Below are 14,827 nucleotides of genomic sequence, written 5' to 3'. Positions count from 1 at the left end.
TATATAGCCCTGAAGCGTGAATGCCAAATTAGAAAGGTGGAGGCAAAGGAGGTGGCCGCCGCAATTGCTGCTGGTGAGAGAATAATGGGGTGACTGGATATTAGCCGTTTTGATGGTGGAGAATAATTGTTATTACGCAATATTTTTATTTTAGGGTGGGTCCTACTCCTTCCTTCATATTACAATTTTTTTTAAAAAAAAAAAATAAATGTATAATTTAGATGGTTAAAATTCTTTAGTTTCACTCAATATAACCTATGAGAGGATGAGTAATGTAGGTGCAATAATATATTAATTAGAAAAAAAAAAAAAGAGTATAGACGTAGGTGGAGAGAGGGAAATAGAAGCCACAGAAGCAAGCAAACAGAAAAAAACAAGGGTCAAAATGCGCATGCAAGCATGCAGGAGCTGCACCATTAGTTAAATAAGCAAAATGTTGAATCCCCTATTAACAATAGTAATTATGAGTTTATAATCTCTATACTTAGGTTGTGGGCACTACCTATACTGATCATAAAAAATAATTATTAAAAGAAAGGGCATGGTAAGCTAAAGAGCATATGTAAAGGCCAATTTTGGGGATTAGGGAACCCAAGAGAAAATTAGCAAGTGGGTTAATGAGAAAATGGACTTTGAATGTGGGTTTTGAGAGATACCTATACAAGTATGTGTAGGAGAGGTGGGTGGATGAGATTGAGGCTAGCCACAAGGTGATATGCCACCACCCCCACTTATGTTTTTATTTCAATCATCAATGCATAATGCTCTATATATCACCATTTTCTGATGCTTAATTCTACCCATACTTCCTCTCACATTTGCTATATGTTTTCTGCATGTGTTATTGTGAAAAATTAAAATATATTTTATTTTTTCCATTAAAAAATTTGTACCCATATCACATTGTCCATAGATATAGCATAATTTAATTTCTGGCTTGGGAAAGAGAAATCCTGTTTTTATCTTTGGAAGTTGATGCAAGAAGTAGATATATTGGATACTAATTATGGAAACCAATTTAATAAAAAAATTAAATAAGTATATAAAACAAACTGTTGTTAGATTAGTGGTCCACGCGTGCCAAGATTAGCTGTATGTGTGAGAGGGGTGGAGGAAGCGTGCTACGGAGGGTACTCACGTGCGTTGAGGTTTATATATACGCATGGAGAGAAACGCACTAAATAAAAATAGAGTAGTGATCAAGCAAGAAAAAGAAAAAGAAACGAGTCGACTTGTTACTTTTGTTCTTCTTTAACACAAGTAATATAAGGTTAGCTAGAGTAGAGACACAGCACAACTGAGCAGGAACAGATAGAGAGAGAGAGAGAGAGAGATATTCTTATTGTGTTTTGATTTATTTAAGAAGAAAAATTGGCGATATAGGCAGGCCAAGTATTTTTGAAGAAGAATAGTTACACTAGAGAAAGTGAAAATGGAAGTTGAGGGCACTGAAATCAGGCAGACATCTAAGTTCAAGAGGATTTGTGTCTTTTGTGGGAGTAGTCAAGGCAAGAAGAGTAGCTACCAAGATGCTGCTACTGAGCTTGGCAAGGAATTGGTATATTGTTACTATTTTAATGACTCCCATTTTAAGTCTTTTGTTTCTGCTTTACTTGTTTGTTTTCGTCTCTGGCTGCATTCATGGAACTTGGTAGCTACGCATGTTCTTTTCTTGTGTAAGCATGAGAAGAGATTTGCTTGATATTTATATTGCAAGTTGCTCCAAGTTCATTATGTTTATAACCTGTTTGTTACTTGGCTCATGGGCTCTAACATTTTTGTAATCTAGAATGGTTTTTTCAAAATGTCCTTTCTTGGATTTGTATGTCTCTGGCATTATTATGCAATCTCTCGAGGTTTTTATACTACTTTCCCTCTTCATGTGAACACTGAAAAGCTAAGACCTTTTTGTGAATTGACAAGTACTGGTTGATTTGCCAATTGACAATTTCACAATTGTTTGAATGTACCATAAAGAAGACATTTTTATTCATAATTTTTGAGACCATACCCACCCACATCGGAACTTCCACTCTCTGCCTTCTAAAAGGCTCATATGTTTCTACCAACTGATTATGCTTGTGGGTTTCTTGCAGGTCTCAAGGAACATTGATCTGGTCTATGGAGGAGGTAGCATTGGTTTAATGGGATTGGTTTCTCAAGCTGTTCATGATGGCGGTCGCCATGTTATTGGGTAAGCTCATGTTACGAGTTTATGTCCTCCAGTCTGATTTTAAAAAGTTAAAATCATCCAAATGAATTAAAGAAACAAAAACCAGCGAGATGATCTGTGCTTGCGATCGTTGTTTTTCTTCTCCATTACAACTTATTTTTGTCATGATATTGTCTTCCTGCAGAGTTATTCCCAAGACGCTCATGCCTCGAGAGGTATGTCTGCGAGAACCAGAAAAAGTCTTCTACCTTTTATAATGGTTCTTTTCCTTTTCTTTTTTGCATAAAAGGGCTACAACTCCTATTATTCTTTTATGAAAATGGATTGGGCGTAGATTTTTGGTTCTCAATCTCAATCTTTATTTCTTTTTGATCTATTTATTAATTTCTCTGCTTTTGGTCTACTTATCTTTTTTTTTCTTTAATTATTTTGTTGAGTCGTTTTTCTTTCTTTTTTTCTTTTTCCTTCTCTCTTCTTTCGGTCCTGCCATTTTCTGTTTGTTTCTTAAGATTTCTGTCATTGAGGTAAATAATTCGTTTACTCCACAAGAAAATCAAAATGATCACAAACAAGCTGTTACTCAAGATTTCTACTCCTGTGACAAATACTTGATAGCCTTATCCATAATAATAGTTGAGTAGTTGGCACTGGGCATTAGACCTTTTCCATACATACTTATGGGTTTCTACCTTCTGCTGTCTTCTTCTTTTAGTTCTTTAGCAGTTTTTATTCTTGTGTTTTTCTTTCTTGGCTTCTTTCAAAATTGGAATTTCTTCTCTTTTCTTTTTCCTGTTATGAGATAAATAAATTACTGGCTAGGAAGTTGCCTAGTTAAACTCTTTGGATTAAGTCCACTATTCCTGCAATACTCATCATTGCTTCACTGCACAACCCTCCAAACTTCATCCCCTTTTGCAGTTAACTGGTGTAACAGTGGGGGAAGTGAAGGCAGTAGCAGATATGCATCAAAGGAAGGCAGAGATGGCTAAGCATTCAGATGCTTTTATCGCTTTACCAGGTTAGTATAAGCCCTTCAATTCAGTCACGCAAAAATTAATAATGCAAATCAAGGAATCCTATAGACCACCAGATGCTTTTATTTACCAAGCCCAGCATCCAGGATTGGCCATATCTCATGTTTTGATTTTTCTGAGGATTGCTGAGTGCTTTTCTTTGATTGATCTCTCACTCTTACTGATTGCTGCTCAAGAAACTAATCCCCCAGTCCCCAACTTGAAAGAGGAAAATAAAGTAATGCTGAGAGGCAACAGTTCCTTGACATAAACCACAAAGAACCCTTTAGGGTAATTAGTAGTTTTTATATCCTTTCTTTATTTAGTGGTTACCGTAAGTAGTGATATGAAAGAAAGAAGTGTCTGTTTCTGCTTTTAAATCACTCTATAACTCTAATTTCTTTTCCGAATCCTTTTTCAAGTTGCTAATTTTATATATGCTCAATGAAAAGGAATCAAAGAGAAGTGATGAACTGAGGAGAGGCTATCTGATTTCAGCTCAAGTTTAGTAAAAAGAGCCGTGATATAAGAAGAGTATAATGAGATTTTCACTAAATATATCTCCCATTTAGCTATTATAGCTGTTTGGTTTAGATGGTATAAATGGTATCTGAAAATGTATTAAAAGAACATGTGGAGTCTAAACTAAGACAAACTTTTGAGCCTTCTCATCAGCCTAATAATACCTAACATGTTACAGCAGAACAGTTCAGACCCTAGTTCTTGACCCATCAACATCTTACACTGAAAATTAGAGATGCTAGGGAGATGTGGTTTTGTGGTTAATATATGCTCTTTTCCTGTAAATGTTGTTCTTTGGCTTTAATGGTCACTGAACTCATTAATTCCCTTTGCGTAGTAAGGGCAAGGCACAGAGAGACTCGCTTTTAGCAAAATAGTTTTTGCCAACTAGTACCTGCACCTAACAGGTAATGATGCCCACCCCTTTCGCAAGCCACGAATCATCATGGAGTTTAAAAGTTTGGGGAACCGGAGGACATGCATGGATAAAAGAGTCGCTTTACTGTTCATGTGAACTCCTTTCTCTAACATGATAAGATGAGAGCTATTATGACCTGAACGAGTTGGCAGAGGATTATGCCTTTATTTTGACAAAGGAAAACATGGAAAAACTCTTCCAACCCCCTTCCCCGTTTCTCTACACAAAAATAATAAATAATAATAACAACACTAGGGATAAAGTCAACACCAGTCAATAAAGAACTGATTTTGCAAGTCAAGAAACCATGGCCACCAAACGTAAAGATGTAGAACAGTCTTGACATGATTTTTAAACTTAATCATTACCAGTGGGAAAAAATTTTCAGACTTGAATTGTAACCATCTAGCATGCGGAGTGAAAAGACATGTTTTTCCTGAGGTTGCTGCTGATTTGTGTTACTAACTAAGCAATTGGTCAATTCTCTTTTGATTATAAGTTTATGGTCGATACCATTTTCAATTGCCTTGTGCACCTTCCTGGCTGAGATAGCTGGCACTTGTATTATCACATGTTTATTAAATTTGGATTTTGGTTTGGAAAAATGTAGGTGGGTATGGGACTCTTGAAGAGTTACTTGAAGTGATAACCTGGGCTCAACTTGGAATTCACGACAAACCGGTAGTTGTCAATGTTCTCATGTTTGAGATCTAGTTGAATATGCTTAAGGAGGCTAGTTAACTATGTCATGTAGTTAAAGAACTAATGATTAATGATATTTCAACATTTTGAAGGTGGGATTGTTGAATGTTGATGGATACTACAATTCTTTGCTCTCATTTATTGACAAAGCTGTGGAAGAGGGATTTATAAACCCCAGTGCACGAAACATCATTGCGTCTGCTCCAACAGCAAAGGAGTTGGTAATGAAATTGGAGGTAAGCTAAGATCTAACTCTATCTGCCAAATTTGCTTGTTCACTTTGATATGTTTTATCTTGTGAGTGATTTATTGAAATTTCTTGATTGCTCAGAATAAATCAAAGTGATCTTCACTTTACTAAACAACATGCACCCATTTTTATATCAATTTTATTTGTAGATATGATTGAAATTTATGCTTTCTCTGTTTCTTAAGTCTATTCACCATGGAAAGGTAAAAAAAAACTTGATGGTACTGAAATTTTATTTCTTTTGTCTACTGGATAAACACCATAGGAGTATGTCCCCAGTCATGAGATGGTTGCTTCGAAATTGAGCTGGGAAATGAATCAGCTTGACTACCTCTCAGAACTATGATATCTCAAGGTGACATGGGGGATGACTGTGGTAAAGCAGGAGATTGAAGTTGGAAGTGAGAAGGAGCTAATTTTGGATGATCTTGGAACTACCATTTCTGGGGGATTTTTTCTTTTTTTCTTTTTCTGTAAATTACTGCAATTAACCTCAATATGTTAAGCTTCTCAACATTCCCTTCTTGTGAAAAATATGGATTTCCTGTTAAGCTGCAACTGCTACAGTCTTATGAACATCCCATTTTGCATATTAACTAATTCATATGTTAACTGTCATTGTATGTCCATTTTCTTTTAATCCTGTCCCTATGAAATGGAGGAGATCATATGTTGTTTGCATCATAATTAGATGAAAGCAAGAACATAAGGTCAATGTGAATAGTGGAAGAAGGACAAAACAATCCAACAAAACAGCAACAAGAATCCAATAAGAAGCTTAAGTGTCATTAATTAAGAGAAGAGAAAGGGGACCAGGCAATGTAATACTTGTTTGCTGTTGTTAAGGTTTTAGTGGACAGGAGACAATACAGGCCTCATTCAACCAACGATAAATAACGGAAGGTGGTGGGTCAGGTTGTGTTTGTTGTCATGGAAAAGAGAATGCCAGAAAGTGGGTTGGGGGGGGGGGGGGGGGCTCCTTGCTTTGTTACAGTCTTTAGAGAGAAAGGCAAGGGACCCTCATAGCGTCCAACCAATCAGACAATGACAAACGTTTGGTTTGGTCGACCTCCTTGATAGGACGGATTAATAACGTTTGGTCTTTGATGATGAAGATCATGCATACTGCATACACACATTCAAAACTCAAAAGCATTTGGTGGTTGGAGAGATCCTTTTAAATTGAAAAACAGTGTGTAAAAACCTTGAAACGACATTGAAATAAATGGAATCCATCATCTTATCAAGTCATTCAACACTGCTATCTTTTTATCTTTCTTTACCTGTCAAAGGCATTAATTTTGCTTCAAAGATGCCGTAGCCATCCAAAAAAAAATTGAACCATTAAACCATTCATGATAGAGGAAGGAAGATAAGCCCTTCCTATTGACATTACCTTACCATGCAATCTTCAAGTTTTTTTTTTTTTTTTTGGAGGATACCATGCAATCTTCATTGGTTACTTCTACTTTTATACATCACTTAAAAATTTTAAAATTAACTAATTCACTTCAATTTTGACAAAATATTGCTTAATTTGACTAAATTATAATTTTTAGTTCACATAATTACTTCAATCGTAATAATTTTCTTTTTATTGATCTACTGCTAGAAAAATGGAATGATTAAGAGAGAAAAACATAAATGATAAGATACATTTATAAATTTATAGAAATAGTTTTTGTGTTTAGTAGAAATAAGGATAAATTTTGAAAACAATAGTTAATTCTCCTTCATCTTTTGAAAATGAGACAATTTTTTGAACAAAACAATTTCTAAAAATCACAGATAAAAATAGATGAAAAAAATCTTATAATTATGGAGATCTCACATCCTCAGCAAAAGGAAAAATCAAAATCATATATTTTAGATGATTAATTCAAAACTATTAAATAATTCTAATTCTCTTTTTCAAACCTATAAAAAAATAAATTTAAAAATTATTTAAGTTGATTTAAGCAGCATTAATATAATTGATATCAAAACCATTTTAAAACAGAAAAATTATGCAAACATAATAAAATGTAAAGAAAATCGAATTATAATATCTAAAAATTTTATAATTGCGGAATATATTTAGCCTTTACAATGAAAGTTTTTTAATATTTTTATTTTTTTTTAATATATGTAACTATTTAATTTAACTTTTAAATGATAAATAGTTATAATTCATAAGTTTAAGGTATAATAATTGTATTTTATAAAATTTCAATGTTGAATAATTGTACTTTTATATTATTGAAAGTGCAAGGAATGTAAATTAAAACAAGAAAGATATCTACTCCTGAAAAGGGTAGTGAGAAAAGATTGATATAACAGGTTTTGATTCACAGGACATGAAGATAACAAACATCGAGGATGATCCCAAATTTCCCTAGACATATATACCATGTGAAAATGTCACAATGACAAAGAAAAATGAAAAAACCCATAGCCAGTTTTAAGTCCACACATCTCTTTCACCCCTTTTTATCTCTCTTTCAACATGTAGCATAGCCTACTATTTCTTTCTCTTTGAGAGTTGTGTCCCACAAAATAGATTTTTTATTTTCTTTGTGGCCTGAAGTGATGAATCCCTCCCTCAAGAAATTTTGGCTTCTTTCACTAAATTATTATTTAATCTCTATATTTATATAATTATTAATTAGCATTTTAATTTTAAAAAACTAAAAATTAACCTAAAGTATTTTTGTCTTTTATTTTTGTAGTTTATTTATGAATTATTGTTTTGAACCTTCTCTTCCATTTTTATCATATTTGAAGATGACATAATATATTTGAAGATGACATAATTGGTAAGAGGAGAGGGGCCTTTCTATTAATAAAGCAAGAAACCCATTTGCTGGGTCACATGTTCTTCATTATTGTAGATATGGAACAGCCTTGATGGGCATAGAGCCAACTCCAGTGGGGCATTAGATAAGAGCCTGGCCCAGTACTATGTCCTATAATGCTGATGAGCCTTGTCATTTGCCCAATTTGAGGAGTGGAAGGAAACATAAGCTCCACAAGTAATGGTTTCCTTGTCTGTTGCCTTCACATCCTGTGGCTCTCATCAATTTCCATTTATGATTTTAATTATCATGTAGACTCCTTCAATGTAGGCTTAGGTTGGCAGTCTGTTTAATGTTCAGAGAAGCTGCATTTTAGAATCTGAAAGTTAGGCTGATTTAGAAAAGGCCCAAGAACAAAGGCTCATCTGAACCTTTGGACTTTGCCCTGTTGCAGCCCACAAGCCACAATGTGAAGCAAAACTATCTTCCAGTTTATTGATTCTTTCATGAGCAATCCAAATTCTAGTGATTTTATTGATTCTTTCATGAGCAACAAGTACAAATGAAACAGATTAAACCTCAAAACTATGTGCTTGCTTGTAAGTTAATGAACTAATAAGAGGGGTTTAACTAAAACCTGACTCCTAAAACAATTCAGGAATATGATCATACTGTAATTTACAGGAAAAGAATCACATCTATATGGCATTTGAATAAGAAAGATAGAATGTCACTGTTGTCCTGTTAGTTTGAATTTGAAAATTTATCACTATTGTCATGATTAGGTTGCTCATTCTTTGATGATTCTGGTTCCTTTAATTCACATGATTCTTTTGAATTGCAGGGCTGTAGTTTCTGTCTAAAACTAAATTTCTTGGAAAATATTTTCCATTTTTTCTTTGTCTTTACAAGGTTCTGAATCTCTTCCTTCAAGTTTGAACACTCCTTTTCAAGCTCAGAAACACGCTCCCTCACATCAACTTCCACAGCATGGTCTTGTGCAGAGTCCATTGGACAGGAACTGTTCTTTTTTGGAAGCTCTATGTTTCCAGTAGGATTTTGTGAGCTCTCCAAATTCTCAGAGACAAAGAACCAGCCAGAAATTGATGTACGAAGCCGAAGTTGTTCAAAGAATAGAACTTGGACAATTACTCTAAGAGGTAGCCTCTCATTTTGCGCTGCATGGGTGCTAGCTTCTATTGAGAGCTTCTGGCAGTTCATCAATCTGCAAAGTTGCTCCCTCTCTATATCTGTCAGCCAAGGATGTGCCTAGAGAAGTGAAAAGAAAAATTAGTCATCTAACTTGTGGCTGGTATATAGAAATTAATTACATAAGATCAATGGATAGAATGTTCGGCGACCAATTTTATCCAACTAGTTCGGGATTAAGGCTTAGTTATTGTTGTGTTGTTGTAATGAATAGAATGTTTCGGTCCATGAAACTTCCTTGCGGGCACCAAACATTAGCATTTCCCATTTTTTGGACAAGAAAAAGACAGGCATTTAAGGGCTAGTACCTTCAGATATACATCAATAGCATGATAAACTCCATCATCGAGTGGCCTGGCATAATCAGGGATGGTAGCAGCAAGCAACTCAAATTTTTGGAGCTTCAAATTAACATCTGGTGCTATCTCAGCAAGAAATTCATCCACCAGACTGGCCACCATTGTTATTGGTGTTAATGCATCTGTCTCCTCCAGAAAATGCCCCTCTTCAACTATGCAAGGGGAAGTTGATAAAGCTGTTTCTTGGTGTAATGAAACAAAATGATCAAGCATCCTCTGAACACAATCCACATCATAAAGTGTCTCCGCTGAGTAACCAACATTTGGTATGAGAAGATCTACAAGTACAGCTTGGTCCAACTGAGCTCCCACCCTCTTCTCCAAATTTTCTTGGCACGAAGGACTAGCATGCAAGACCATGGCAGTCCGAAGCAGCCTAAGGAGAAACCTGGTAGGAGTGACCCCCCTCTTATTAGGGAGTAAAGTCACAATCTCTTCAAGGACAATTCTTTGGTCTGCCTCAGGAGGGAATGAAACAGTCGTCCCAGGGTTGACACAAGTGATGTTGTTGAAGTTTGATTGCTTATTCATCAAGGGAATATACTTCTTAGCATAGTGTATAAGAGATGCAGCAACAGTCTCAGGCTTCATACCCCTAGATTCAATTGCTAAAATCAAACGTCTGTATAAAGGAAAGTTGAGGAATGAGACATCTTGAAACCACCAATCATTTCCCATGGCCTCTGGTTTAGCTGCAACAGATATTCCATTCCATACTATTACACTTCCCTCATTCTGAGAAGTAGTTTGTCCAGACAAAGGCAAATTAAACACTTTTGGGTCTGCACAAGCTTTGGTTGCCAAGGAATCAATGCATCTTGAGACAATGTGAAGTTCTTCTGCATAGGGTAGGACTTCTTCACACGATTCTAGAGCTTTTAGAGAGTCTTTCCAATTGGTGAAGACTTCATTAAGGAAAGCTTCTGTCTGAGCAATGAGATTTCCTTCTCCGTAATCTTCAGTCATGCGAAGGTACTCTGCTGCACATCTAATGCAGACTACATTTGCAGCAGTGAGATCTAATTTTACACCATAACAGAATTTGCTTATAAGCTCAAACGCTTTAGCACCACCAGGTATGCCATCAAGTTCCAAGACTCGAATTGAACCATTGTCGCAAGAATGTTCTTCAATACGCTTCTCCAATAGCCCACTTTTTGAAAGCAATGGAAACTGCATCCATAAGATAATTAGATGTTTTCGTTTTCATTTGGTTCTGGGATAAGTTGGTCGAATGGGGACGTCAAAAGTCAAAACAGAAAAGTTTACATACTAACTATTTAGAGGTTGTGCAGAACCAAATAAATGCACCTTGTGGAGATTGAAAGACATTTCTCCAATCTCAATGGTAACATCACTTTGAAGCCCAGTTGTGCAAGTCCTGCAGAAAAATAATGATTAAAATCCATAAGACTAATGTAAATTCTTCTCTAGAAGGGCATAACTCAAAGTAACAAGAACAATTGCTGTAGAAGACACTCATTTGAAATCTTATTAGCTCATCCCTTTTGATAAAAGAATCATACTTATAAACACAAAGGAGGCATTGAAGATGAAATGAATGACCAACAAATGATACTGAACTGCATATTAGCAAGTACTTGACGATTCAAAACTGATCCCTATTGGCCATTGCACTGCTATAAGAGGTATTAGTTATGTCATTGCTTAGATTTCAGCATTGTTTAACATCAACCAAACATGACAGATAATGCAAAAACTATCTGATCACTATTTCTATCTCACGACATTAGCAGTACACCGAAGAACTATAACACAGAACATTCTGCTTTGACAGGCAATAAAGCACAAAGCTTTGAGTGTATTGCTTTGCTGGACCAAATGTTTTATAATTTTAAGCAAGTGCACAAATGCCTGAGCTTAATATGATCTGAAACTAGATGCAACAAAAATAATGATAAATTAATACCACAGAAATATTGAAAAATAATCAATGAAAATTTTCTCAAAGGCAACAACATGCATCCCCAAGAAATTGAATTACACTGCTAAGGAAGCAAATCATCACAATAAATAGCAAATAAATACATCTTAAACCCTTCTATTTGGCAGAAACATTGATTAGAAAAAGAAAAAAAAAAGAAAGAAAAAGAAAGAAAAGAAAAGAACACACGTGCCCCACCCATAACCCAGATAACATTTCAAGTTAAAAAAAAAAAAAACTAGAAGCCAGTTACAAGCTAAAAGTATTGGTTACCATGTTCGGCCTTCACGATGAAAGGCTTCAGATTTAGAGCCCAACCTCAAGAGCGCCATGCAATTACCGCAATAGTCAAATGGGGAAGCTTGAAAGCATGGATGATAGAGCAAGAATGGAGACAGAAAATAACAAGAAGAGAGAGAGAGAGAGGTAGCGAGTCTAAAGCAAGAAATAGAATGAGAGAAAGAAGCGGCTGTATTGGCTATCTTAAGAACGTGATGAACTCTGTTTGAATGCAGTCGCTAATCTCTTTGTTAGCTTTCTCATTTTTCTCATCCATCATCATAATAATTAACTAACAAAAGAAAATCTCTTTATATATTTTTTATTTGCGATTAATGATATTTTAAGCAATTTCAAGCACCACTGAGTATAGCCTAGGTTCTATTAATTATATAATGTATTGTAATGCAATTGACATTATACTTAATTGCATAATAAATTACAAAATTAATTTGGAAATCAAATGGAAATTTTGTTGATAATATATATATAAACTACCAATAGATTTGAAATAATTAGTAAAAAGTATCAATAATTTAAATTAATTGATTAAAAATTACTGATGAATTTTTATTAAATTACTAATAAAAAAAAATGCAATTATCCTTCGGAATAAAAAAAAGTTAAAGAATCAGTTTTCAAAATTTTTAACCATAAATCAAGGCTACTATAATTCAAATATAAAACGAATTGAAACTGACATTTGAACAGCCTACATAAATGCAAATCCAACAACAATTCTGAGAGTTACTTATGTTTTTCTTGTCATGCATGAAATAGTTTAGTCATTGGTTGCCATATTTCATGATAGGTAGTTTAGTTTAATGATAAATGTATTAAAATGAATTTAAAATTTAATATTTATAAATTTAATTTGATATGATAATTACATTAAAGTAAGTTTGATAATTTCCTATAGTATATATAAATTATCGCTGCATTAATTTTATATCAGATGAAAGAATATAGATGGATATGACAAACGACAATAATTAATTAACATTCCTTAAAAAAAAAAAAAAATGAAAGTGGGTGCCTGCAAAAGCAAACATTCAGAAGTGTTTGGTCGTTATTTGAGACCCACAATGTTGGTGGGTTAGCTGGCTAAGGAAGGTGTAAGAACCGATGCATGTGGAGTGAGTCCATGCAACATCAAAATTAAAATTAGACAAAAGCCACCAATAAGCATAAATTGATTAAAATTTTATAATTTAGAAGAAAAAAAAAGATGGGTTTAGTATTGTGATGATGATGGTGGTGGGTAGTTGGGTTTGGGTTTTGTTGTTTGTTCTTCAACCACTCCTTAGTTTCAATCTCATCTTGTGGACAAATGGGTAAAAGTCTAGGCCCTCTCTTTTTCTAATGTTGTTGTTCATGGGTCTTTTTCTTTGTCCTTCCAAACAATGTCCATGCCATTCGGCCTCCCTTTCTATAATGTCATTGACCCACCATTCCTTTATTCTATAAAATAAAATAAAATAAATAAACCTCCTTCTTCATTTAATTTTCAATTTTTTCTTTTTACTAAATGCATACATGGACATTTATATTTAATATTTTTCTCTATCATACATTATAAATTTAATTGTTTCTTAATAAATATTTAAATTTAAAATAAAGGTAAAATTTATTATTATTGGTTGAGGAAAAGCAATAAGTAGACACGTGGAGCATGAGTTATTAGGTTTCTTTTCTTAAAGCAAAGTTGCAAAGACTAGCTATGTTTTATGGTTTGATATTTTTCTCATATTCCATGAATAATTTATAATTAACAAATTTTAATTCAATTATTTAATTATAAAATATTTTGTAATAACGTTAATAAATTTTAAATGTCACATTTTATTAAATAGAATTTACAGAAAATATTTTTTATATTTATGAAATTTAAACATATAACTTATTAATAAAATATTTTTATATAAATAATAAATTAAAATATATAAATCAAAGTTTAAATCTATGTATATAAATAATTGAAAAATAAATTTAATTAGGACTCATTTATTCGACTGAAATATTTTTAAAAAATAATTTTTACATTTTAAATACTCATAAAAATATTTTTCTTCATTAAAAATTATATATTTATATATTTTAAAATTTTTATTAAGACCACTAAATTTTCAGCACATAAATTTTATTAATCTATTTTATTTTTTTTAATTAAGACTTGACTCATGAATATTGTAGTTGGTTAGTGTTTCGGATTGACATATTCATTAATTTTTTATTTTAAATTAATTATTTTATCTATTATAATATATAAATTAAAACTAATTTAAATAATTTTTGAATTTATTTTCACTTCACCAATTTTATAAGCTAAGGTACAAAATTACAATAATAGGTTATTTTATTTAAAAAAATATATTTCCAGAAATTATTTTTTGAAACAAATGAAACTTTAAAGCTCTATTTTATTTGGAAAAAATGTTTTATATGTCAAAAACATTTTTCAATAAAATTATCTATAAAAATTATTTTTTATTGTTTAGTTGCATTATTTTTTAAAATAGTATAAATAATTATTATATAGAAATTGTAATAGTATTAGAAAATAATTCGCTGTTAAAAAATTATTTTGCTTAAAAGAATATGTTTTTTAATTGAAAAAATATTTTATATTATATATATTAAAATTGTTTCAAATGCAAATGCAAAAAGTTTATTTAAGAAATATTTTATACCTAATAAACAGAGCCAAAATATAAGAATTTATTGTAATAGAAAGTAATTTAATACATATAATAATTTATTTATTTTTTATTATTGCTCTAAATTTCTAATTAAGTGCTAATTAGTTTGCAATTATGGGCTATTGACCAATAGAGTGGTCCAATACACAGTTTGTAATTAACTCATCAACCCTAAAAAAGGCCTAAACCCATTATGTAGTTGGTCATTTTTTAACTATAGTTGGTTAAAATTACTTCTCATTAACTACAGTTAAGCTTATCTAGTTAATGACTTCCCTTGCTTTTAGAGCTCACATTAAAGTTTACCATTTAAATAAAATACTAACTAAAAAACAAGTTTTAAAAATATTTTTTTAATAGTGTCGCTGTCTCGACAAGGATGACTTCATTATTATCCATAAATAAAACACTTCATTCATCTAAATATTCACAAAAGGAATTACAACGTTAATATTTTAATTTTATTTAAATAATTCATCTAATA

The 14,827-nt window shown here is 32.6% G+C and overlaps 1 protein-coding gene and 1 pseudogene across 2 annotated transcripts; one reads left to right on the top strand and one right to left on the bottom strand.

Annotated features, from left to right (window-relative positions):
- Positions 1-1,197: 1,197 nt before the first annotated feature.
- Positions 1,198-5,696, top strand: LOC110620433 (annotated as a pseudogene).
- A 2,696-nt stretch (positions 5,697-8,392) lies between these two features.
- LOC110620432 (BTB/POZ domain-containing protein At5g03250) lies at positions 8,393-11,900 on the bottom strand. 2 transcript variants are annotated; one of them, XM_043958769.1, is made up of 4 exons: positions 11,639-11,900; positions 10,694-10,801; positions 9,370-10,593; positions 8,393-9,121 (listed from the first exon to the last, which is right to left on the bottom strand). In XM_043958769.1, exons 3-4 carry the CDS (start codon positions 10,384-10,386, stop codon positions 8,597-8,599), a joined length of 1,542 nt encoding a protein of 513 aa, XP_043814704.1. In that variant the 5' UTR covers positions 10,387-10,593; positions 10,694-10,801; positions 11,639-11,900; the 3' UTR covers positions 8,393-8,596. The 2 variants fall into 2 exon arrangements, with proteins under 2 accessions (XP_043814704.1, XP_043814703.1); XM_043958768.1 differs by having other exon boundaries at positions 9,370-10,801.
- Between the last annotated feature and the right edge of the window lie 2,927 nt (positions 11,901-14,827).

This window comes from Manihot esculenta, chromosome 8 (genome assembly GCF_001659605.2).
Source record: "Manihot esculenta cultivar AM560-2 chromosome 8, M.esculenta_v8, whole genome shotgun sequence".
In the NCBI taxonomy this organism is placed as follows: Eukaryota; Viridiplantae; Streptophyta; class Magnoliopsida; order Malpighiales; family Euphorbiaceae; genus Manihot; species Manihot esculenta.
This window is presented reverse-complemented; position numbering and strand designations above follow the sequence as displayed.

Excerpts from the sequence above, each read along its gene's own strand:
- LOC110620432 (XM_043958768.1), bottom strand. The coding sequence starts at position 10,599 with ATGCAGTTTCCATTGCTTTCAAAAAGTGGGCTATTGGAGAAGCGTATT. Across the intron at positions 9,122-9,369 it reads CTATTGATGTATATCTGAAG|GCACATCCTTGGCTGACAGA; the intron begins GTACTAGCCCTT and ends TCACTTCTCTAG.